The sequence below is a fragment of the Ranitomeya imitator genome, chromosome 4, assembly GCF_032444005.1.
Source record: "Ranitomeya imitator isolate aRanImi1 chromosome 4, aRanImi1.pri, whole genome shotgun sequence".
NCBI classification, from domain to species: Eukaryota; Metazoa; Chordata; class Amphibia; order Anura; family Dendrobatidae; genus Ranitomeya; species Ranitomeya imitator.
Window position 1 is genome coordinate 289068768 of NC_091285.1, and position 24635 is coordinate 289093402.

The window sequence follows — 24635 nt, forward strand, 5'->3', positions numbered from 1 at the left end:
CTAGGGAGCCGTACACTCAGCAGCCCAGGCAGACGGAGTAGTGTACACAGGCAGAGCACGGAGCCTGACCTAGGGAGCCGTACACTCAGCAGCCCAGGCAGACGGTGTAGTGTACACAGGCAGTGCACCGAGCCTGACCTAGGTAACCTTACACTCAGCAGCCCAGGCAGACGGAGTAGTGTACACAGGCAGAGCACGGAGCCTGACCTAGGGAGCCGTACACTCAGCAGCCCAGGCAGACGGTGTAGTGTACACAGGCAGTGCACCGAGCCTGACCTAGGGAGCCGTACACTCAGCAGCCCAGGCAGACGGTGTAGTGTACACAGGCAGAGCACGGAGCCTGACCTATGTAGCCGTACACTCAGCAGCCCAGGCAGACGGTGTAGTGTACACAGGCAGTGCACCGAGCCTGACCTAGGGAGCCGTACACTCAGCAGCCCAGGCAGACGGAGTAGTGTACACAGGCAGAGCACGGAGCCTGACCTAGGGAGCCGTACACTCAGCAGCCCAGGCAGACGGAGTAGTGTACACAGGCAGAGCACGGAGCCTGACCTATGTAGCCGTACACTCAGCAGCCCAGGCAGACGGAGTAGTGTACACAGGCAGTGCACCGAGCCTGACCTATGTAGCCGTACACTCAGCAGCCCAGGCAGACGGAGTAGTGTACACAGGCAGTGCACCGAGCCTGACCTAGGGAGCCGTACACTCAGCAGCCCAGGCAGACGGTGTAGTGTACACAGGCAAAGCACGGAGCCTGACCTATGTAGCCGTACACTCAGCAGCCCAGGCAGACGGTGTAGTGTACACAGGCAAAGCACGGAGCCTGACCTAGGTAACCGTACACTCAGCAGCCAGGCAGACGGAGTAGTGTACACAGGCAGAGCACGGAGCCTGACCTAGGGAGCCGTACACTCAGCAGCCCAGGCAGACGGAGTAGTGTACACAGGCAGAGCACGGAGCCTGACCTAGGGAGCCGTACACTCAGCAGCCCAGGCAGACGGTGTAGTGTACACAGGCAGTGCACCGAGCCTGACCTAGGAAGCCGTACACTCAGCAGCCCAGGCAGACGGTGTAGTGTACACAGGCAGAGCACGGAGCCTGACCTATGTAGCCGTACACTCAGCAGCCCAGGCAGACGGTGTAGTGTACACAGGCAGTGCACCGAGCCTGACCTAGGGAGCCGTACACTCAGCAGCCCAGGCAGACGGAGTAGTGTACACAGGCAGAGCACGGAGCCTGACCTAGGGAGCCGTACACTCAGCAGCCCAGGCAGACGGAGTAGTGTACACAGGCAGAGCACGGAGCCTGACCTATGTAGCCGTACACTCAGCAGCCCAGGCAGACGGAGTAGTGTACACAGGCAGTGCACCGAGCCTGACCTATGTAGCCGTACACTCAGCAGCCCAGGCAGACGGAGTAGTGTACACAGGCAGTGCACCGAGCCTGACCTAGGGAGCCGTACACTCAGCAGCCCAGGCAGACGGTGTAGTGTACACAGGCAAAGCACGGAGCCTGACCTATGTAGCCGTACACTCAGCAGCCCAGGCAGATGGTGTAGTGTACACAGGCAAAGCACGGAGCCTGACCTAGGTAACCGTACACTCAGCAGCCAGGCAGACGGAGTAGTGTACACAGGCAGAGCACGGAGCCTGACCTAGGGAGCCGTACACTCAGCAGCCCAGGCAGACGGAGTAGTGTACACAGGCAGAGCACGGAGCCTGACCTAGGGAGCCGTACACTCAGCAGCCCAGGCAGACGGAGTAGTGTACACAGGCAGAGCACGGAGCCTGACCTAGGGAGCCGTACACTCAGCAGCCCAGGCAGACGGTGTAGTGTACACAGGCAGTGCACCGAGCCTGACCTAGGGAGCCGTACACTCAGCAGCCCAGGCAGACGGAGTAGTGTACACAGGCAGAGCACGGAGCCTGACCTATGTAGCCGTACACTCAGCAGCCCAGGCAGACGGTGTAGTGTACACAGGCAGTGCACCGAGCCTGACCTAGGGAGCCGTACACTCAGCAGCCCAGGCAGACGGAGTAGTGTACACAGGCAGAGCACGGAGCCTGACCTAGGTAACCGTACACTCAGCAGCCAGGCAGACGGAGTAGTGTACACAGGCAGAGCACGGAGCCTGACCTAGGGAGCCGTACACTCAGCAGCCCAGGCAGACGGAGTAGTGTACACAGGCAAAGCACGGAGCCTGACCTAGGTAACCGTACACTCAGCAGCCCAGGCAGACGGTGTAGTGTACACAGGCAGGGCACGGAGCCTGACCTATGTAGCCGTACACTCAGCAGCCCAGGCAGACGGTGTAGTGTACACAGGCAGAGCACGGAGCCTGACCTATGTAGCCGTACACTCAGCAGCCCAGGCAGACGGTGTAGTGTACACAGGCAGTGCACCGAGCCTGACCTAGGGAGCCGTACACTCAGCAGCCCAGGCAGACGGAGTAGTGTACACAGGCAAAGCACGGAGCCTGACCTAGGTAACCGTACACTCAGCAGCCCAGGCAGATGGTGTAGTGTACACAGGCAGAGCACGGAGCCTGACCTATGTAGCCGTACACTCAGCAGCCCAGGCAGACGGTGTAGTGTACACAGGCAGTGCACCGAGCCTGACCTAGGGAGCCGTACACTTAGCAGCCCAGGCAGACGGTGTAGTGTACACAGGCAAAGCACGGAGCCTGACCTAGGTAACCGTACACTCAGCAGCCAGGCAGACGGAGTAGTGTACACAGGCAGAGCACGGAGCCTGACCTATGTAGCCGTACACTCAGCAGCCCAGGCAGACGGTGTAGTGTACACAGGCAGAGCACCGAGCCTGACCTAGGTAACCTTACACTCAGCAGCCCAAACAGACGGTGTAGTGTACACAGGCGGAGCACGGAGCCTGACCTAGGGAGCCGTACACTCAGCAGCCCAGGCAGACGGAGTAGTGTACACAGGCAGAGCACGGAGCCTGACCTAGGGAGCCGTACACTCAGCAGCCCAGGCAGACGGTGTAGTGTACACAGGCAGTGCACCGAGCCTGACCTAGGGAGCCGTACACTCAGCAGCCCAGGCAGACGGAGTAGTGTACACAGGCAGAGCACGGAGCCTGACCTATGTAGCCGTACACTCAGCAGCCCAGGCAGACGGTGTAGTGTACACAGGCAGTGCACCGACCCTGACCTAGGGAGCCGTACACTCAGCAGCCCAGGCAGACGGAGTAGTGTACACAGGCAGAGCACGGAGCCTGACCTAGGTAACCGTACACTCAGCAGCCAGGCAGACGGAGTAGTGTACACAGGCAGAGCACGGAGCCTGACCTAGGGAGCCGTACACTCAGCAGCCCAGGCAGACGGAGTAGTGTACACAGGCAGAGCACGGAGTCTGACCTAGGGAGCCGTACACTCAGCAGCCCAGGCAGACGGAGTAGTGTACACAGGCAAAGCACGGAGCCTGACCTAGGTAACCGTACACTCAGCAGCCCAGGCAGACGGTGTAGTGTACACAGGCAGGGCACGGAGCCTGACCTATGTAGCCGTACACTCAGCAGCCCAGGCAGACGGTGTAGTGTACACAGGCAGAGCACGGAGCCTGACCTATGTAGCCGTACACTCAGCAGCCCAGGCAGACGGTGTAGTGTACACAGGCAGTGCACCGAGCCTGACCTAGGGAGCCGTACACTCAGCAGCCCAGGCAGACGGAGTAGTGTACACAGGCAAAGCACGGAGCCTGACCTAGGTAACCGTACACTCAGCAGCCCAGGCAGATGGTGTAGTGTACACAGGCAGAGCACGGAGCCTGACCTATGTAGCCGTACACTCAGCAGCCCAGGCAGACGGTGTAGTGTACACAGGCAGTGCACCGAGCCTGACCTAGGGAGCCGTACACTCAGCAGCCCAGGCAGACGGAGTAGTGTACACAGGCAAAGCACGGAGCCTGACCTAGGTAACCGTACACTCAGCAGCCCAGGCAGACGGTGTAGTGTACACAGGCAAAGCACGGAGCCTGACCTATGTAGCCGTACACTCAGCAGCCTAGGCAGACGGAGTAGTGTACACAGGCAGAGCACGGAGCCTGACCTAGGTAACCGTACACTCAGCAGCCAGGCAGACGGAGTAGTGTACACAGGCAAAGCACGGAGCCTGACCTAGGTAACCGCACACTCAGCAGCCAGGCAGACGGAGTAGTGTACACAGGCAGAGCACGGAGCCTAACCTAGGTAACCGTACACTCAGCAGCCAGGCAGACGGAGTAGTGTACACAGGCAAAGCACGGAGCCTGACCTAGGTAACCGCACACTCAGCAGCCAGGCAGACGGAGTAGTGTACACAGGCAGAGCACGGAGCCTGACCTATGTAGCCGTACACTCAGCAGCCCAGGCAGACGGTGTAGTGTACACAGGCAGTGCACCGAGCCTGACCTAGGGAGCCGTACACTTAGCAGCCCAGGCAGACGGTGTAGTGTACACAGGCAAAGCACGGAGCCTGACCTAGGTAACCGTACACTCAGCAGCCCAGGCAGACGGAGTAGTGTACACAGGCAGAGCACGGAGCCTGACCTAGGGAGCCGTACACTCAGCAGCCCAGGCAGACGGTGTAGTGTACACAGGCGGAGCACGGAGCCTGACCTAGGTAACCGTACACTCAGCAGCCCAGGCAGACGGAGTAGTGTACACAGGCAGAGCACGGAGCCTGACCTAGGGAGCCGTACACTCAGCAGCCCAGGCAGACGGAGTAGTGTACACAGGCGGAGCACGGAGCCTGACCTAGGGAGCCGTACACTCAGCAGCCCAAACAGACGGAGTAATGTACACAGGTGGAGCACGGAGCCTGACCTAGGTAGCAGCACACTCAGCAGCCCAGGCAGACGGTGTAGTGTACACAGGCAGAGCACCGAGCCTGACCTAGGTAACCTTACACTCAGCAGCCCAAACAGACGGTGTAGTGTACACAGGCGGAGCACGGAGCCTGACAGTTAGTTTCTTATTCTGTTTTTTTATAGGTTCAACAACAATTAATAATCATCACTATAATAACATACAATGCCGCGAGGTGCCATGACGTGAATACAAAAAAAACAGCTACAAAAATTATAAAACTGGCACAACAATGGACATCAAAGTGGGCACCGAAGGGCGTTAATGGGTTAAATGACTTTGGGCCACTGATCTCACACTTAGTATACACATATAGTGATGCCCTGCATCAAACCCAGGTCCTGTTAACCTGGCCCAAATGTGTTTTGGGCATCAGAATTGGCATCAAAGTGGGCAAACAGCCAATTTTCACAGATTTGAATAAGTAACTGATGTTTTTAAAGGGTTAAATGACTTTGGCCACTGATCTGTGTATTCCTAGTGTGAAATCAGTGGCCCAAAGTCATTTAACCTCTTAAAAACACCAGTCACTTATTCAAATGGCCAAAATCGACTGCCCACTTTGATGCCAGCTCTGATGCCCAGAACCCATTTGGGCCAGGCTGGAGAGACCTGGGTTTGATGTGGGGCGCCCTGTTCTATATGCCTGCACTGTGGTATCAGTGGCCCAAAGTCATTTAACCCTTTCACTAACGCCCTTCGGTGCCCACTTTGATGCCCACTTTTGTGCCAGTTTTATAATTCGTGTAGCTGTTTTTCAGTGTATTCACATCAGGGCTCCTCGCTGCACTGTATGTTATTATTGTGATGCTTATTATTTGTTGTTGTTAAACCTATAAAAACAACAGAAAAGAAAAAATTGCTGAATAAGAAACCAACTTCAGCCTGGTGCCGCCCAGGTGGTGCCAAGCGGTTACTCCCACCGAGACCCTACTGCCCATGGCACTCACCCGCTGCCGCCCCAGCACCGACCCCTCCAGCAGTGATGCACGCACACATACGGGACATTTCCGCATCCTCTCTGCTGCTTTCACAATACTGAACTCTCCGGCGGCCGGCACCCTTTCAGTGCTGCAGCCGGCGCTAGTTCCCCCACATCTGATCCGTACAGACTCAGGGCCGCGGCCGCACACACAAGCCCGGAGTCCGGCCCATAGTGACTCCATACAGCCACAAGTGCACGGTCACTGTCATGACACATCGTCCATGTATTACACCCTGACCTGACCCTGTGCCTTTAAGGCGCTCTGGGTGACACAGCCATCTAATTGGTTCCTGGAATCCGTAATGGGCGTGGTCTGCGGGCAGGAAGCTGAGGAGCTCTGAGGATCCGTACAGCAGTCAGGTTAGGTTACACGTGTTTGGTCATTCACAATGTGACTAGTGGACTACAAGTCACAGCATGCATCGCGTCTGGGGTGTCATGTGACTCTATTACACTGAAGGTTACACACTTTATTGGTTTGGACTAATCCAGTCTCGTCAGCAGTCATCTCTATGGGTCAGCGCTTGGACCGCAGCTTGTCACTGCGCTGGCCAGTGTGCCCATGGATGTGGCCATCGGCGGGGGCGTTAAAGAAAAACTATTATAATAAAAAACACACTGAGCTGTATGTACCATCTCCATTAATGCCCCGAGCTCAGTTGTTTGGCTGCAGCAGTAATGTCACATAGACGGCACTGCAGCCGATCACTGAGGTCAACAGCTGAAGTAGTCTACACAAGCAGAGCCACTCAGCCTAGTCATTGGCTGCAGCGCTGTCGATGTGACATCAACGGTGCAGAGATGGTTACAGTCACAGGGGAGATGCAGGGAGCAGATACAGTCACAGGGGAGATGCAGGGAGCAGATACAGTCACAGGGGAGATGTAGGGGGCAGATACAGTCACAGGGGAGATGCAGGGGGCAGATACAGTCACAGGGGAGATGCAGGGGGCAGATACAGTCACAGGGGAGATGCAGGGTGCAGATACAGTCACAGGGGAGATGCAGGGGGCAGATACAGTCACAGGGGAGATGCAGGGGGCAGATACAGTCACAGGGGAGATGCAGGGGGCAGATACAGTCACAGGGGAGATGCAGGGGGCAGATACAGTCACAGGGGAGATGCAGGGGGCAGATACAGTCACAGGGGAGATGCAGGGGGCAGATACAGTCACATGGGAGGTGCAAGGAGCAGATACAGTCACAGGGGAGATGCAGGGGGCAGATACAGTCACAGGGGAGATGCAGGGGGCAGATACAGTCACATGGGAGGTGCAAGGAGCAGATACAGTCACAGGGGAGATGCAGGGGGCAGATACAGTCACATGGGAGGTGCAAGGAGCAGATACAGTCACAGGGGAGATGCAGGGGGCAGATACAGTCACAGGGGAGATGCAGGGGGCAGATACAGTCACATGGGAGGTGCAAGGAGCAGATACAGTCACAGGGGAGATGCAGGGAGCAGATACAGTCACAGGGGAGATGCAGGGGGCAGATACAGTCACAGGAAATGCAGGGGGCAGATACAGTCACAGGGGAGATGCAGGGGGCAGATACAGTCACAGGAGATGCAGGGAGCAGATACAGTCACAGGAGATGCAGGGAGCAGATACAGTCACAGGGGAGATGCAGGGAGCATATACAGTCACAGGGGAGATGCAGGAAGCAGATACAGTCACAGGAGATGCAGGGAGCAGATACAGTCACAGGGGAGATGCAGGGGGCAGATACAGTCACAGGAGATGCAGGGAGCAGATACAGTCACAGGAGATGCAGGGAGCAGATACAGTCACAGGGGAGATGCAGGGAGCAGATACAGTCACAGGGGAGATGCAGGGAGCAGATACAGTCACAGGAGATGCAGGGAGCAGATACAGTCACAGGGGAGATGCAGGGGGCAGATATAGTCACAGGAGATGCAGGGAGCAGATACAGTCACAGGAGATGCAGGGAGCAGATACAGTCACAGGGGAGATGCAGGGAGCAGATACAGTCACAGGGGAGATGCAGGGAGCAGATACAGTCACAGGGGAGATGCAGGGAGCAGATACAGTCACAGGGGAGATGCAGGGAGCAGATACAGTCACAGGGGAGATGCAGGGGGCAGATACAGTCACAGGGGAGATGCAGGGAGCAGATACAGTCACAGGGAAGATGCAGGGAGCAGATACAGTCACAGGGGAGATGCAGGGGGCAGATATAGTCACAGGAGATGCAGGGAGCAGATACAGTCACAGGAGATGCAGGGAGCAGATACAGTCACAGGGGAGATGCAGGAAGCAGATACAGTCACAGGAGATGCAGGGAGCAGATACAGTCACAGGGGAGATGCAGGGGGCAGATACAGTCACAGGAGATGCAGGGAGCAGATACAGTCACAGGAGATGCAGGGAGCAGATACAGTCACAGGGGAGATGCAGGGAGCAGATACAGTCACAGGGGAGATGCAGGGAGCAGATACAGTCACAGGAGATGCAGGGAGCAGATACAGTCACAGGGGAGATGCAGGGGGCAGATACAGTCACAGGAGATGCAGGGAGCAGATACAGTCACAGGAGATGCAGGGAGCAGATACAGTCACAGGGGAGATGCAGGGAGCAGATACAGTCACAGGGGAGATGCAGGGAGCAGATACAGTCACAGGAGATGCAGGGAGCAGATACAGTCACAGGGGAGATGCAGGGAGCATATACAGTCACAGGGGAGATGCAGGAAGCAGATACAGTCACAGGAGATGCAGGGAGCAGATACAGTCACAGGGGAGATGCAGGGGGCAGATACAGTCACAGGAGATGCAGGGAGCAGATACAGTCACAGGAGATGCAGGGAGCAGATACAGTCACAGGGGAGATGCAGGGAGCAGATACAGTCACAGGGGAGATGCAGGGAGCAGATACAGTCACAGGGGAGATGCAGGGAGCAGATACAGTCACAGGGGAGATGCAGGGGGCAGATACAGTCACAGGGGAGATGCAGGGAGCAGATACAGTCACAGGGGAGATGCAGGGAGCAGATACAGTCACAGGGGAGATGCAGGGAGCAGATACAGTCACAGGGGAGATGCAGGGGGCAGATACAGTCACAGGGGAGATGCAGGGGGCAGATACAGTCACAGGGGAGATGCAGGGAGCAGATACAGTCACAGGGGAGATGCAGGGAGCAGATACAGTCACAGGGGAGATGCAGGGGGCAGATACAGTCACAGGGGAGATGCAGGGAGCAGATACAGTCACAGGGGAGATGCAGGGAGCAGATACAGTCACAGGGGAGATGCAGGGAGCAGATACAGTCACAGGGGAGATGCAGGGGGCAGATACAGTCACAGGGGAGATGCAGGGGGCAGATACAGTCACAGGGGAGATGCAGGGGGCAGATACAGTCACAGGGGAGATGCAGGGAGCAGATACAGTCACAGGGGAGATGCAGGGGGCAGATACAGTCACAGGGGAGATGCAGGGAGCAGATACTGTCACAGGGGAGATGCAGGGAGCAGATACAGTCACAGGGGAGATGCAGGGAGCAGATACAGTCACAGGGGAGATGCAGGGGGCAGATACAGTCACAGGGGAGATGCAGGGAGCAGATACAGTCACAGGGGAGATGCAGGGAGCAGATACAGTCACAGGGGAGATGCAGGGAGCAGATACAGTCACAGGGGAGATGCAGGGGGCAGATACAGTCACAGGGGAGATGCAGGGGGCAGATACAGTCACAGGGGAGATGCAGGGGGCAGATACAGTCACAGGGGAGATGCAGGGAGCAGATACAGTCACAGGGGAGATGCAGGGGGCAGATACAGTCACAGGGGAGATGCAGGGGGCAGATACAGTCACAGGGGAGATGCAGGGGGCAGATACAGTCACAGGGGAGATGCAGGGGGCAGATACAGTCACAGGGGAGATGCAGGGAGCAGATACAGTCACAGGGGAGATGCAGGGGGCAGATACAGTCACAGGGGAGATGCAGGGGGCAGATACAGTCACAGGGGAGATGCAGGGGGCAGATACAGTCACAGGGGAGATGCAGGGGGCAGATACAGTCACAGGGGAGATGCAGGGGGCAGATACAGTCACAGGGGAGATGCAGGGGGCAGATACAGTCACATGGGAGGTGCAAGGAGCAGATACAGTCACAGGGGAGATGCAGGGGGCAGATACAGTCACAGGGGAGATGCAGGGGGCAGATACAGTCACATGGGAGGTGCAGGGAGCAGATACAGTCACAGGGGAGATGCAGGGGGCAGATACAGTCACAGGGGAGATGCAGGGGGCAGATACAGTCACAGGGGAGATGCAGGGGGCAGATACAGTCACATGGGAGGTGCAAGGAGCAGATACAGTCACAGGGGAGATGCAGGGGGCAGATACAGTCACAGGGGAGATGCAGGGGGCAGATACAGTCACATGGGAGGTGCAAGGAGCAGATACAGTCACAGGGGAGATGCAGGGGGCAGATACAGTCACATGGGAGGTGCAAGGAGCAGATACAGTCACAGGGGAGATGCAGGGGGCAGATACAGTCACAGGGGAGATGCAGGGGGCAGATACAGTCACATGGGAGGTGCAAGGAGCAGATACAGTCACAGGGGAGATGCAGGGAGCAGATACAGTCACAGGGGAGATGCAGGGGGCAGATACAGTCACAGGAAATGCAGGGGGCAGATACAGTCACAGGGGAGATGCAGGGGGCAGATACAGTCACAGGGGAGATGCAGGGAGCAGATACAGTCACAGGGGAGATGCAGGGAGCAGATACAGTCACAGGGGAGATGCAGGGAGCAGATACAGTCACAGGGGAGATGCAGGGAGCAGATACAGTCACAGGAGATGCAGGGAGCAGATACAGTCACAGGGGAGATGCAGGGGGCAGATATAGTCACAGGAGATGCAGGGAGCAGATACAGTCACAGGAGATGCAGGGAGCAGATACAGTCACAGGGGAGATGCAGGGAGCAGATACAGTCACAGGAGATGCAGGGAGCAGATACAGTCACAGGAGATGCAGGGAGCAGATACAGTCACAGGGGAGATGCAGGGGGCAGATACAGTCACAGGAGATGCAGGGAGCAGATACAGTCACAGGAGATGCAGGGAGCAGATACAGTCAAAGGGGAGATGCAGGGAGCAGATACAGTCACAGGGGAGATGCAGGGAGCAGATACAGTCACAGGAGATGCAGGGAGCAGATACAGTCACAGGAGATGCAGGGAGCAGATACAGTCACAGGGGAGATGCAGGGAGCAGATACAGTCACAGGGGAGATGCAGGGAGCAGATACAGTCACAGGGGAGATGCAGGGAGCAGATACAGTCACAGGGGAGATGCAGGGGGCAGATACAGTCACAGGAGATGCAGGGAGCAGATACAGTCACAGGAGATGCAGGGAGCAGATACAGTCACAGGGGAGATGCAGGAAGCAGATACAGTCACAGGAGATGCAGGGAGCAGATACAGTCACAGGGGAGATGCAGGGGGCAGATACAGTCACAGGAGATGCAGGGAGCAGATACAGTCACAGGAGATGCAGGGAGCAGATACAGTCACAGGGGAGATGCAGGGAGCAGATACAGTCACAGGGGAGATGCAGGGGGCAGATACAGTCACAGGGGAGATGCAGGGGGCAGATACAGTCACAGGGGAGATGCAGGGGGCAGATACAGTCACAGGGGAGATGCAGGGAGCAGATACAGTCACAGGGGAGATGCAGGGGGCAGATACAGTCACAGGGGAGATGCAGGGAGCAGATACAGTCACAGGGGAGATGCAGGGAGCAGATACAGTCACAGGGGAGATGCAGGGAGCAGATACAGTCACAGGGGAGATGCAGGGGGCAGATACAGTCACAGGGGAGATGCAGGGAGCAGATACAGTCACAGGGGAGATGCAGGGAGCAGATACAGTCACAGGGGAGATGCAGGGAGCAGATACAGTCACAGGGGAGATGCAGGGGGCAGATACAGTCACAGGGGAGATGCAGGGGGCAGATACAGTCACAGGGGAGATGCAGGGGGCAGATACAGTCACAGGGGAGATGCAGGGGGCAGATACAGTCACAGGGGAGATGCAGGGAGCAGATACAGTCACAGGGGAGATGCAGGGGGCAGATACAGTCACAGGGGAGATGCAGGGGGCAGATACAGTCACAGGGGAGATGCAGGGGGCAGATACAGTCACAGGGGAGATGCAGGGAGCAGATACAGTCACAGGGGAGATGCAGGGGGCAGATACAGTCACAGGGGAGATGCAGGGGGCAGATACAGTCACAGGGGAGATGCAGGGGGCAGATACAGTCACAGGGGAGATGCAGGGGGCAGATACAGTCACAGGGGAGATGCAGGGGGCAGATACAGTCACAGGGGAGATGCAGGGGGCAGATACAGTCACATGGGAGGTGCAAGGAGCAGATACAGTCACAGGGGAGATGCAGGGGGCAGATACAGTCACAGGGGAGATGCAGGGGGCAGATACAGTCACATGGGAGGTGCAAGGAGCAGATACAGTCACAGGGGAGATGCAGGGGGCAGATACAGTCACATGGGAGGTGCAAGGAGCAGATACAGTCACAGGGGAGATGCAGGGGGCAGATACAGTCACAGGGGAGATGCAGGGGGCAGATACAGTCACATGGGAGGTGCAAGGAGCAGATACAGTCACAGGGGAGATGCAGGGAGCAGATACAGTCACAGGGGAGATGCAGGGGGCAGATACAGTCACAGGAAATGCAGGGGGCAGATACAGTCACAGGGGAGATGCAGGGGGCAGATACAGTCACAGGAGATGCAGGGAGCAGATACAGTCACAGGAGATGCAGGGAGCAGATACAGTCACAGGGGAGATGCAGGGAGCATATACAGTCACAGGGGAGATGCAGGAAGCAGATACAGTCACAGGAGATGCAGGGAGCAGATACAGTCACAGGGGAGATGCAGGGGGCAGATACAGTCACAGGAGATGCAGGGAGCAGATACAGTCACAGGAGATGCAGGGAGCAGATACAGTCACAGGGGAGATGCAGGGAGCAGATACAGTCACAGGGGAGATGCAGGGAGCAGATACAGTCACAGGAGATGCAGGGAGCAGATACAGTCACAGGGGAGATGCAGGGGGCAGATATAGTCACAGGAGATGCAGGGAGCAGATACAGTCACAGGAGATGCAGGGAGCAGATACAGTCACAGGGGAGATGCAGGGAGCAGATACAGTCACAGGAGATGCAGGGAGCAGATACAGTCACAGGAGATGCAGGGAGCAGATACAGTCACAGGGGAGATGCAGGGGGCAGATACAGTCACAGGAGATGCAGGGAGCAGATACAGTCACAGGAGATGCAGGGAGCAGATACAGTCAAAGGGGAGATGCAGGGAGCAGATACAGTCACAGGGGAGATGCAGGGAGCAGATACAGTCACAGGAGATGCAGGGAGCAGATACAGTCACAGGAGATGCAGGGAGCAGATACAGTCACAGGGGAGATGCAGGGGGCAGATACAGTCACATGGGAAGTGCAGGGAGCAGATACAGTCACAGGGGAGATGCAGGGAGCAGATACAGTCACAGGGGAGATGCAGGGGGCAGATACAGTCACAGGAGATGCAGGGGGCAGATACAGTCACAGGGGAGATGCAGGGGGCAGATACAGTCACAGGAGATGCAGGGAGCAGATACATTCACAGGGGAGATGCAGGGAGCAGATACAGTCACAGGGGAGATGCAGGGGGCAGATACAGTCACAGGAGATGCAGGGGGCAGATACAGTCACAGGAGAGATGCAGGGGGCAGATACAGTCACAGGGGAGATGCAGGGGGCAGATACAGTCACATGGGAGGTGCAGGGAGCAGATACAGTCACAGGGGAGATGTAGGGAGCAGATACAGTCACAGGGGAGGTGCAGGGAGCAGATACAGTCACAGGGGAGATGTAGGGAGCAGATACAGTCACAGGGGAGATGCAGGGGGCAGATACAGTCACGGGAGATGCAGGGAGCAGATACAGTCACAGGGGATGCAGGGAGCAGATACAGTCACAGGAGATGCAGGGAGCAGATACAGTCACATGGGAGGTGCAGGGAGCAGATACAGTCACAGGGGAGATGTAGGGAGCAGATACAGTCACAGGGGAGGTGCAGGGAGCACATACAGTCACAGGGGAGATGTAGGGAGCAGATACAGTCACAGGGGAGATGCAGGGGGCAGATACAGTCACGGGAGATGCAGGGAGCAGATACAGTCACAGGAGATGCAGGGAGCAGATACAGTCAAAGGGGAGATGCAGGGAGCAGATACAGTCACAGGGGAGATGCAGGGAGCAGATACAGTCACAGGAGATGCAGGGAGCAGATACAGTCACAGGAGATGCAGGGAGCAGATAAAGTCACAGGGGAGATGCAGGGGGCAGATACAGTCACATGGGAGGTGCAGGGAGCAGATACAGTCACAGGGGAGATGCAGGGAGCAGATACAGTCACAGGGGAGATGCAGGGGGCAGATACAGTCACAGGAGATGCAGGGGGCAGATACAGTCACAGGGGAGATGCAGGGGGCAGATACAGTCACAGGAGATGCAGGGAGCAGATACATTCACAGGGGAGATGCAGGGAGCAGATACAGTCACAGGGGAGATGCAGGGGGCAGATACAGTCACAGGAGATGCAGGGGGCAGATACAGTCACAGGGGAGATGCAGGGGGCAGATACAGTCACAGGGGAGATGCAGGGGGCAGATACAGTCACATGGGAGGTGCAGGGAGCAGATACAGTCACAGGGGAGATGTAGGGAGCAGATACAGTCACAGGGGAGGTGCAGGGAGCAGATACAGTCACAGGGGAGATGTAGGGAGCAGATACAGTCACAGGGGAGATGCAGGGGGCAGATACAGTCACGGGAGATGCAGGGGGCAGATACAGTCACAGGGGATGCAGGGAGCAGATACAGTCACAGGAGATGCAGGGAGCAGATACAGTCACATGGGAGGTGCAGGGAGCAGATACAGTCACAGGGGAGATGTAGGGAGCAGATACAGTCACAGGGGAGGTGCAGGGAGCAGATACAGTCACAGGGGAGATGCAGGGAGCAGATACAGTCAGAGGAGATGCAGGGAGCAGATACAGTCACACGGGAGATGCAGGGAGCAGATACAGTCACAGGAGATGCAGGGAGCAGATACAGTCACAGGAGATGCAGGGAGCAGATACAGTCACAGGGGAGATGCAGGGAGAAGATACAGTCACAGGGGAGATGCAGGGAGCAGATACAGTCACAGGGGAGATGCAGGGAGCAGATACAGTCACAGGAGATGCAGGGAGCAGATACAGTCACACGGGAGATGCAAGGAGCAGATACAGTCACAGGAGATGCAGGGAGCAGATACAGTCACAGGAGATGCAGGGAGCAGATACAGTCACAGGGGAGATGCAGGGGGCAGATACAGTCACAGGAGATGCAGGGAGCAGATACAGTCACAGGAGATGCAGGGAGCAGATACAGTCAAAGGGGAGATGCAGGGAGCAGATACAGTCACGGGAGATGCAGGGAGCAGATACAGTCACAGGAGATGCAGGGAGCAGATACAGTCACAGGAGATGCAGGGAGCAGATACAGTCACAGGGGAGATGCAGGGGGCAGATACAGTCACATGGGAAGTGCAGGGAGCAGATACAGTCACAGGGGAGATGCAGGGAGCAGATACAGTCACAGGGGAGATGCAGGGAGCAGATACAGTCACAGGGGAGATGCAGGGGGCAGATACAGTCACAGGAGATGCAGGGGGCAGATACAGTCACAGGGGAGATGCAGGGGGCAGATACAGTCACAGGGGAGATGCAGGGGGCAGATACAGTCACATGGGAGGTGCAGGGAGCAGATACAGTCACAGGGGAGATGTAGGGAGCAGATACAGTCACAGGGGAGGTGCAGGGAGCAGATACAGTCACAGGGGAGATGTAGGGAGCAGATACAGTCACAGGGGAGATGCAGGGGGCAGATACAGTCACGGGAGATGCAGGGGGCAGATACAGTCACAGGGGATGCAGGGAGCAGATACAGTCACAGGAGATGCAGGGAGCAGATACAGTCACATGGGAGGTGCAGGGAGCAGATACAGTCACAGGGGAGATGTAGGGAGCAGATACAGTCACAGGGGAGGTGCAGGGAGCAGATACAGTCACAGGGGAGATGCAGGGAGCAGATACAGTCACAGGAGATGCAGGGAGCAGATACAGTCACACGGGAGATGCAGGGAGCAGATACAGTCACAGGAGATGCAGGGAGCAGATACAGTCACAGGAGATGCAGGGAGCAGATACAGTCACAGGGGAGATGCAGGGAGCAGATACAGTCACAGGGGAGATGCAGGGAGCAGATACAGTCACAGGGGAGATGCAGGGAGCAGATACAGTCACAGGAGATGCAGGGAGCAGATACAGTCACACGGGAGATGCAGGGAGCAGATACAGTCACAGGGGAGATGCAGGGAGCAGATACAGTCACAGGGGAGATGCAGGGAGCAGATACAGTCACAGGGGAGATGCAGGGAGCAGATACAGTCACAGGAGATGCAGGGAGCAGATACAGTCACACGGGAGATGCAAGGAGCAGATACAGTCACAGGAGATGCAGGGAGCAGATACAGTCACAGGAGATGCAGGGAGCAGATACAGTCACAGGGGAGATGCAAGGAGCAGATACAGTCACAGGAGATGCAGGGAGCAGATACAGTCACATGGGAGGTGCAGGGAGCAGATACAGTCACAGGGGAGATGTAGGGAGCAGATACAGTCACAGGGGAGGTGCAGGGAGCAGATACAGTCACAGGGGAGATGCAGGGAGCAGATACAGTCACAGGAGATGCAGGGAGCAGATACAGTCAAAGGGGAGATGCAGGGAGCAGATACAGTCACGGGAGATGCAGGGAGCAGATACAGTCACAGGAGATGCAGGGAGCAGATACAGTCACAGGAGATGCAGGGAGCAGATACAGTCACAGGGGAGATGCAGGGGGCAGATACAGTCACATGGGAAGTGCAGGGAGCAGATACAGTCACAGGGGAGATGCAGGGAGCAGATACAGTCACAGGGGAGATGCAGGGGGCAGATACAGTCACAGGAGATTCAGGGGGCAGATACAGTCACAGGGGAGATGCAGGGGGCAGATACAGTCACACGGGAGATGCAGGGAGCAGATACAGTCACAGGAGATGCAGGGAGCAGATACAGTCACAGGAGATGCAGGGAGCAGATACAGTCACAGGGGAGATGCAGGGAGCAGATACAGTCACAGGGGAGATGCAGGGAGCAGATACAGTCACAGGGGAGATGCAGGGAGCAGATACAGTCACAGGAGATGCAGGGAGCAGATACAGTCACACGGGAGATGCAAGGAGCAGATACAGTCACAGGAGATGCAGGGAGCAGATACAGTCACAGGAGATGCAGGGAGCAGATACAGTCACAGGGGAGATGCAGGGGGCAGATACAGTCACAGGAGATGCAGGGAGCAGATACAGTCACAGGAGATGCAGGGAGCAGATACAGTCAAAGGGGAGATGCAGGGAGCAGATACAGTCACAGGGGAGATGCAGGGAGCAGATACAGTCACAGGAGATGCAGGGAGCAGATACAGTCACAGGAGATGCAGGGAGCAGATACAGTCACAGGGGAGATGCAGGGGGCAGATACAGTCACATGGGAAGTGCAGGGAGCAGATACAGTCACAGGGGAGATGCAGGGAGCAGATACAGTCACAGGGGAGATGCAGGGGGCAGATACAGTCACAGGAGATGCAGGGGGCAGATACAGTCACAGGGGAGATGCAGGGGGCAGATACAGTCACAGGAGATGCAGGGAGCAGATACATTCACAGGGGAGATGCAGGGAGCAGATACAGTCACAGGGGAGATGCAGGGGGCAGATACAGTCACAGGAGATGCAGGGGGCAGATACAGTCACAGGGGAGATGCAGGGGGCAGATACAGTCACAGGGGAGATGCAGGGGGCAGATACAGTCACATGGGAGGTGCAGGGAGCAGATACAGTCACAGGGGAGATGTAGGGAGCAGATACAGTCACAGGGGAGGTGCAGGGAGCAGATACAGTCACAGGGGAGATGTAGGGAGCAGATACAGTCACAGGGGAGATGCAGGGGGCAGATACAGTCACGGGAGATGCAGGGAGCAGATACAGTCACAGGGGATGCAGGGAGCAGATACAGTCACAGGAGATGCAGGGAGCAGATACAGTCACATGGGAGGTGCAGGGAGCAGATACAGTCACAGGGGAGATGTAGGGAGCAGATACAGTCACAGGGGAGGTGCAGGGAGCACATACAGTCACAGGGGAGATGTAGGGAGCAGATACAGTCACAGGGGAGATGCAGGGGGCAGATACAGTCACGGGAGATGCAGGGAGCAGATACAGTCACAGGAGATGCAGGGAGCAGATACAGTCAAAGGGGAGATGCAGGGAGCAGATACAGTCACAGGGGAGATGCAGGGAGCAGATACAGTCACAGGAGATGCAGGGAGCAGATACAGTCACAGGAGATGCAGGGAGCAGATACAGTCACAGGGGAGATGCAGGGGGCAGATACAGTCACATGGGAGGTGCAGGGAGCAGATACAGTCACAGGGGAGATGCAGGGAGCAGATACAGTCACAGGGGAGATGCAGGGGGCAGATACAGTCACAGGAGATGCAGGGGGCAGATACAGTCACAGGGGAGATGCAGGGGGCAGATACAGTCACAGGAGATGCAGGGAGCAGATACATTCACAGGGGAGATGCAGGGAGCAGATACAGTCACAGGGGAGATGCAGGGGGCAGATACAGTCACAGGAGATGCAGGGGGCAGATACAGTCACAGGGGAGATGCAGGGGGCAGATACAGTCACAGGGGAGATGCAGGGGGCAGATACAGTCACATGGGAGGTGCAGGGAGCAGATACAGTCACAGGGGAGATGTAGGGAGCAGATACAGTCACAGGGGAGGTGCAGGGAGCAGATACAGTCACAGGGGAGATGTAGGGAGCAGATACAGTCACAGGGGAGATGCAGGGGGCAGATACAGTCACGGGAGATGCAGGGGGCAGATACAGTCACAGGGGATGCAGGGAGCAGATACAGTCACAGGAGATGCAGGGAGCAGATACAGTCACATGGGAGGTGCAGGGAGCAGATACAGTCACAGGGGAGATGTAGGGAGCAGATACAGTCACAGGGGAGGTGCAGGGAGCAGATACAGTCACAGGGGAGATGCAGGGAGCAGATACAGTCACAGGAGATGCAGGGAGCAGATACAGTCACACGGGAGATGCAGGGAGCAGATACAGTCACAGGAGATGCAGGGAGCAGATACAGTCACAGGAGATGCAGGGAGCAGATACAGTCACAGGGGAGATGCAGGGAGCAGATACAGTCACAGGGGAGATGCAGGGAGCAGATACAGTCACAGGGGAGATGCAGGGAGCAGATACAGTCACAGGAGATGCAGGGAGCAGATACAGTCACACGGGAGATGCAAGGAGCAGATACAGTCACAGGAGATGCAGGGAGCAGATACAGTCACAGGAGATGCAGGGAGCAGATACAGTCACAGGGGAGATGCAGGGAGCAGATACAGTCACAGGGGAGATGTAGGGAGCAGATACAGTCACAGGGGAGGTGCAGGGAGCAGATACAGTCACAGGGGAGATGCAGGGGGCAGATACAGTCACAGGAGATGCAGGGAGCAGATACAGTCACACGGGAGATGCAGGGAGCAGATACAGTCACAGGAGATGCAGGGAGCAGATACAGTCACAGGAGATGCAGGGAGCAGATACAGTCACAGGGGAGATGCAGGGAGCAGATACAGTCACAGGGGAGATGCAGGGAGCAGATACAGTCACAGGGGAGATGCAGGGAGCAGATACAGTCACAGGAGATGCAGGGAGCAGATACAGTCACACGGGAGATGCAGGGAGCAGATACAGTCACAGGAGATGCAGGGAGCAGATACAGTCACAGGAGATGCAGGGAGCAGATACAGTCACAGGGGAGATGCAGGGAGCAGATACAGTCACAGGGGAGATGCAGGGAGCAGTGTTGTGAGTTCTGTTTTTGGGCTCCCTCTGGTGGTTACTGATGGTACTGGGTGACTTGTCTTTCCTGGGTTTCTGGGTTCCACCTGTTCCATCAGCATATGGGAGTTTCCTATTTAACCTGGCTTTGCTGGCATTTCCTCGCCGGTTATCAATGTATCCAGTCTGTCTTGTTACCTCTGCTCCCTGCTCCTAGAACCTTCTGGTCAAGCTAAGTTTGGATTTTCCTGTTTTGGTGTTTTGCTTTATTTGGTTTGTAGTCCAGCCTGCAGATATGTGATTCTTGCTGCTGGTTGCTCTAGTGGGCTGAAATTGCTCCTCATGTACCATGAGTTGGCACATGAGTTCAAGTAATTTCAGGATGGTTTTTTTGAAGGGTTTTTCGCTGACCGCGCAGTTCACTTTTGTATCCTCTGCTATCTAGCTTTAGCGGGCCTCATTTTGCTGAAACTGTTTTCATACTGCGTATGTGCTTTCCTCTCATTTCACCGTCATTATATGTGGGGGGCTGCTATTTCTGTGGGGAATTTCTCTGGAGACAAGAGAGGTCTGTTTCTTCTAATAGGGGAAGTTAGATCTTCGGCTGGAGCGAGACGTCTAGGATCATCGTAGGCACGTTCCCCGGCTACTTTTATTTGTGTGTTAGGTTCAGGGTCGCGGTCAGCTCAGGTTCCATCGCCCTAGAGCTTGTTTGTATCTGTGCTTGTCCTTTAGTGATCCCCTGCCATTGGGATCATGACAGTATAACCGGCCCACAAAGTGTTAATTGTATTGGCTGAAGTAGGAGGATAAGTAGTCTGAGGAAGTTTTTTTTTTTTTTTTTTCTCTTTCCCTCAGAGTTTGCTGCCTAGCCTTATTGCAGCGTGGCTACTTCCTCCTCCTCTTAATCTTTGAATGGCTCTGATCCCAGCTGTTTATCATGGACGTCCAGAGTTTGGCTTCCAGCCTGAATAATCTTGCCACTAAGGTTCAAAATATACAGGATTTTGTTGTACATGCTCCTATGTCTGAACCTAGAATTCCTGTCCCAGAGTTTTTTTCTGGAGATAGATCTCGTTTTCTGAATTTTAGGAACAATTGCAAGTTGTTTCTTTCTTTGAAATCTCGCTCCTCTGGAGACCCTGCTCAGCAAGTCAAGATAATTATATCTTTCCTGCGGGGTGACCCTCAGGATTGGGCATTTGCATTGGCACCAGGGGACCCTGCGTTGCTTAATGCGGATGCGTTTTTTCTGGCATTAGGTTTGCTCTATGAGGAACCTAACCAAGAGATTCAGGCTGAAAAAACTTTGTTGGCCCTCTCTCAGGGGCAAGATGAAGCAGAAATTTATTGTCAAAAATTTCGGAAGTGGTCGGTACTTACTCAGTGGAATGAGTGCGCTCTGGCTGCAAAGTTTAGAGATGGCCTTTCTGAGGCCATTAAAGATGTTATGGTGGGGTTCCCTGCGCCTGCTGGTCTGAATGAGTCTATGACTATGGCTGTTCAGATTGATCGGCGTTTACGGGAGCGCAAACCTGTGCATCATTTGGCGGTGTCGTCTGAACCGTCACCTGAGATAATGCAATGTGATAGAATTCAGTCCAGAAGTGAACGGCAAAAGTATAGGCGGAAAAAAGGGTTGTGCTTTTATTGTGGTGATTCAGCTCATGTTATATCAGCATGCTCTAAACGCACAAAAAAGGTTGATAAGTCTGTTGCCATTAGTACTTTACAGTCTAAGTTCATTCTGTCTGTGACTCTGATTTGTTCATTATCATCCATTTCCGTCGATGCCTATGTGGATTCAGGCGCTGCCCTGAGTCTTATGGATTGGTCATTTGCCAATCGCTGTGAGTTTAGTCTGGAGCCTCTGGAAGTCCCTATTCCTTTGAAGGGAATTGACTCTACACCTTTGGCTATGAATAAACCTCAGTACTGGACACAAGTGACCATGCGTATGACTCCCGTTCACCAGGAGGTGATTCGCTTCCTGGTACTGTATAATTTGCATGATGTTCTAGTACTTGGTCTGCCATGGTTACAAACTCATAATCCAGTCCTTGACTGGAAATCAATGTCTGTGTTAAGCTGGGGTTGTCAGGGGGTTCATGATGATGCACCTCCGATTTCTATCGCTTCATCTACTCCTTCTGAGATTCCTGTGTTTTTGTCTGACTATCGGGATGTTTTTGAGGAGCCTAAGCTCAGTTCGCTTCCTCCTCACAGGGATTGCGATTGTGCTATAAATTTAATTCCAGGCAGTAAATTTCCTAAAGGTCGTTTGTTCAATCTGTCAGTGCCAGAGCATACTGCTATGCGGGATTATGTTAAGGAGTCCTTGGAAAAGGGACATATCCGTCCATCTTTGTCCCCTTTGGGAGCAGGTTTTTTTTTCGTGGCCAAAAAAGATGGTTCCTTGAGGCCTTGTATAGATTATCGTCTTTTGAATAAGATTACCGTAAAATATCAGTATCCTTTGCCATTGTTGACTGATTTGTTTGCTCGCATTAAGGGGGCTAAATGGTTCACTAAGATTGATCTTCGGGGTGCGTATAATCTTATACGAATAAAGCAAGGTGATGAGTGGAAAACCGCATTTAATACGCCTGAGGGCCATTTTGAGTATTTGGTAATGCCTTTTGGACTTTCTAATGCTCCTTCAGTCTTCCAGTCCTTTATGCACGATATTTTCCGTGAATATCTGGATAAATTTATGATTGTGTATTTGGATGATATTTTGGTTTTTTCTGATGACTGGGAGTCTCATGTTCAGCAGGTCAGGAAGGTGTTTCAGGTCCTGCGGGCCAATTCCTTGTTTGTAAAAGGCTCAAAGTGTCTCTTTGGAGTCCAGAAGATTTCTTTCTTGGGGTATATTTTTTCCCCTTCTACTATTGAGATGGATCCCGTCAAGGTTCAGGCTATTTGTGACTGGACGCAGCCTACATCTCTTAAGAGTCTACAGAAGTTCTTGGGCTTTGCTAATTTCTATCGTCGTTTTATAACTAATTTTTCTAGTGTTGTTAAGCCTTTGACGGATTTGACTAAGAAGGGTGCTGATGTTGCTAATTGGTCTCCTGCGGCTGTGGAGGCCTTTCAGGAACTTAAGCGCCGGTTTTCTTCTGCTCCTGTGTTGCGTCAGCCAGATGTTTCGCTCCCTTTTCAGGTTGAGGTTGATGCTTCCGAGATTGGAGCGGGGGCGGTTTTGTCACAGAGAAGCTCCGATGGCTCAGTGATGAAGCCATGCGCGTTTTTTTTTCTAGAAAGTTTTCGCCGGCTGAGCGGAATTATGATGTTGGTAATCGGGAACTTTTGGCCATGAAGTGGGCATTTGAGGAGTGGCGTCATTGGCTTGAGGGTGCTAGACATCGTGTGGTGGTCTTGACTGATCACAAAAATTTGATTTACCTTGAGTCTGCCAGGCGTCTGAATCCTAGACAGGCTCGTTGGTCACTGTTTTTCTCTCGTTTCAATTTTGTGGTTTCATACCTGCCAGGTTCAAAGAATGTGAAGGCGGATGCTCTTTCTAGGAGTTTTGTGCCTGACTCCCTTGGAAATTCTGAGCCCTCTGGTATCCTTAGGGATGGGGTGATTTTGTCTGCTGTCTCCCCAGACTTGCGACGTGCTTTGCAGGAGTTTCAGGCGGGTAAACCTGATCGTTGTCCACCTGAGAGACTGTTTGTTCCGGATAATTGGACCAGTAGAGTCATCTCCGAGGTCCATTCTTCTGCGTTGGCAGGTCATCCTGGAATATTTGGTACTAGAGACTTGGTGGCCAGGTCTTTTTGGTGGCCTTCCTTGTCGAGGGATGTGCGTTCTTTTGTGCAGTCTTGTGAGGTTTGTGCTCGGGCTAAGCCTTGCTGTTCTCGGGCCAGTGGATTGTTGTCACCTTTGCCTATCCCGAAGAGGCCTTGGACGCACATTTCCATGGACTTTATTTCGGATCTCCCTGTCTCTCAAAAAATGTCCGTCATCTGGGTTGTGTGTGATCGCTTTTCTAAAATGGTTCATCTGGTACCCTTGCCTAAGTTGCCTTCCTCCTCTGAGTTGGTCCCTCTGTTTTTTCAGAATGTGGTTCGTTTGCATGGGATTCCTGAGAACATCGTTTCTGACAGGGGATCCCAGTTTGTGTCTAGATTTTGGCGGACGTTCTGTGCTAAGATGGGCATTGATTTGTCCTTTTCGTCTGCATTCCATCCTCAGACGAATGGCCAGACTGAACGAACTAATCAGACCTTGGAAACTTATTTAAGGTGTTTTGTTTCTGCTGATCAGGATGACTGGGTTACCTTTTTGCCGTTGGCCGAGTTTGCCCTTAATAATCAGGCTAGTTCTGCTACCTTGGTTTCTCCTTTCTTTTGTAATTCGGGGTTTCATCCTCGTTTTTCCTCTGGTCAGGTGGAACCTTCTGATTGTCCTGGAGTGGACATGGTGGTGGATAGGTTGCATCGGATTTGGAGTCATGTGGTGGACAATTTGAAGTTGTCCCAGGAGAAGGCTCAGCAGTTTGCTAATCGCCGTCGCCGCGTGGGTCCTCGACTTCTTGTTGGTGACTTGGTGTGGTTGTCTTCTCGTTTTGTTCCTATGAAGGTCTCTTCTCCTAAGTTCAAGCCTCGGTTCATCGGTCCCTATAGGATCTTGGAAATTCTTAACCCTGTGTCGTTTCGTTTGGATCTCCCGGCATCGTTTGCTATTCATAATGTGTTTCATCGGTCGTTGTTGCGGAAGTATGAGGTACCTGT

General features: G+C 54.6%; 2 protein-coding genes across 4 annotated transcripts in view; one reads left to right on the plus strand and one right to left on the minus strand.

The window, feature by feature from the left end:
• The window catches only part of IRAK4 (interleukin 1 receptor associated kinase 4), a 34192-nt gene extending 27974 nt beyond the window's left edge, over positions 1 to 6218 (minus strand). Inside the window, exon 1 of one of the 3 annotated variants that reach the window (XM_069764740.1) lies at positions 6092 to 6218. Coding sequence is in view for 1 of the 3 variants with exons in the window: in XM_069764737.1 (XP_069620838.1) it covers positions 5814 to 6029 (216 nt within the window). In the remaining 2 variants the exon portion in view is untranslated. Of the gene's footprint in view, positions 1 to 5813 lie in introns of all 3 variants that reach the window. The other 2 variants (XM_069764739.1, XM_069764737.1) reach the window with 2 other exon arrangements.
• Positions 6164 to 24635, plus strand: part of PUS7L (pseudouridine synthase 7 like) — a 103367-nt gene continuing 84895 nt past the window's right edge. Inside the window, exon 1 of the mRNA XM_069764736.1 lies at positions 6164 to 6208. The gene's annotated coding sequence lies outside the window, so the exon portion shown is untranslated. The remainder of the gene's footprint in view (positions 6209 to 24635) is intronic.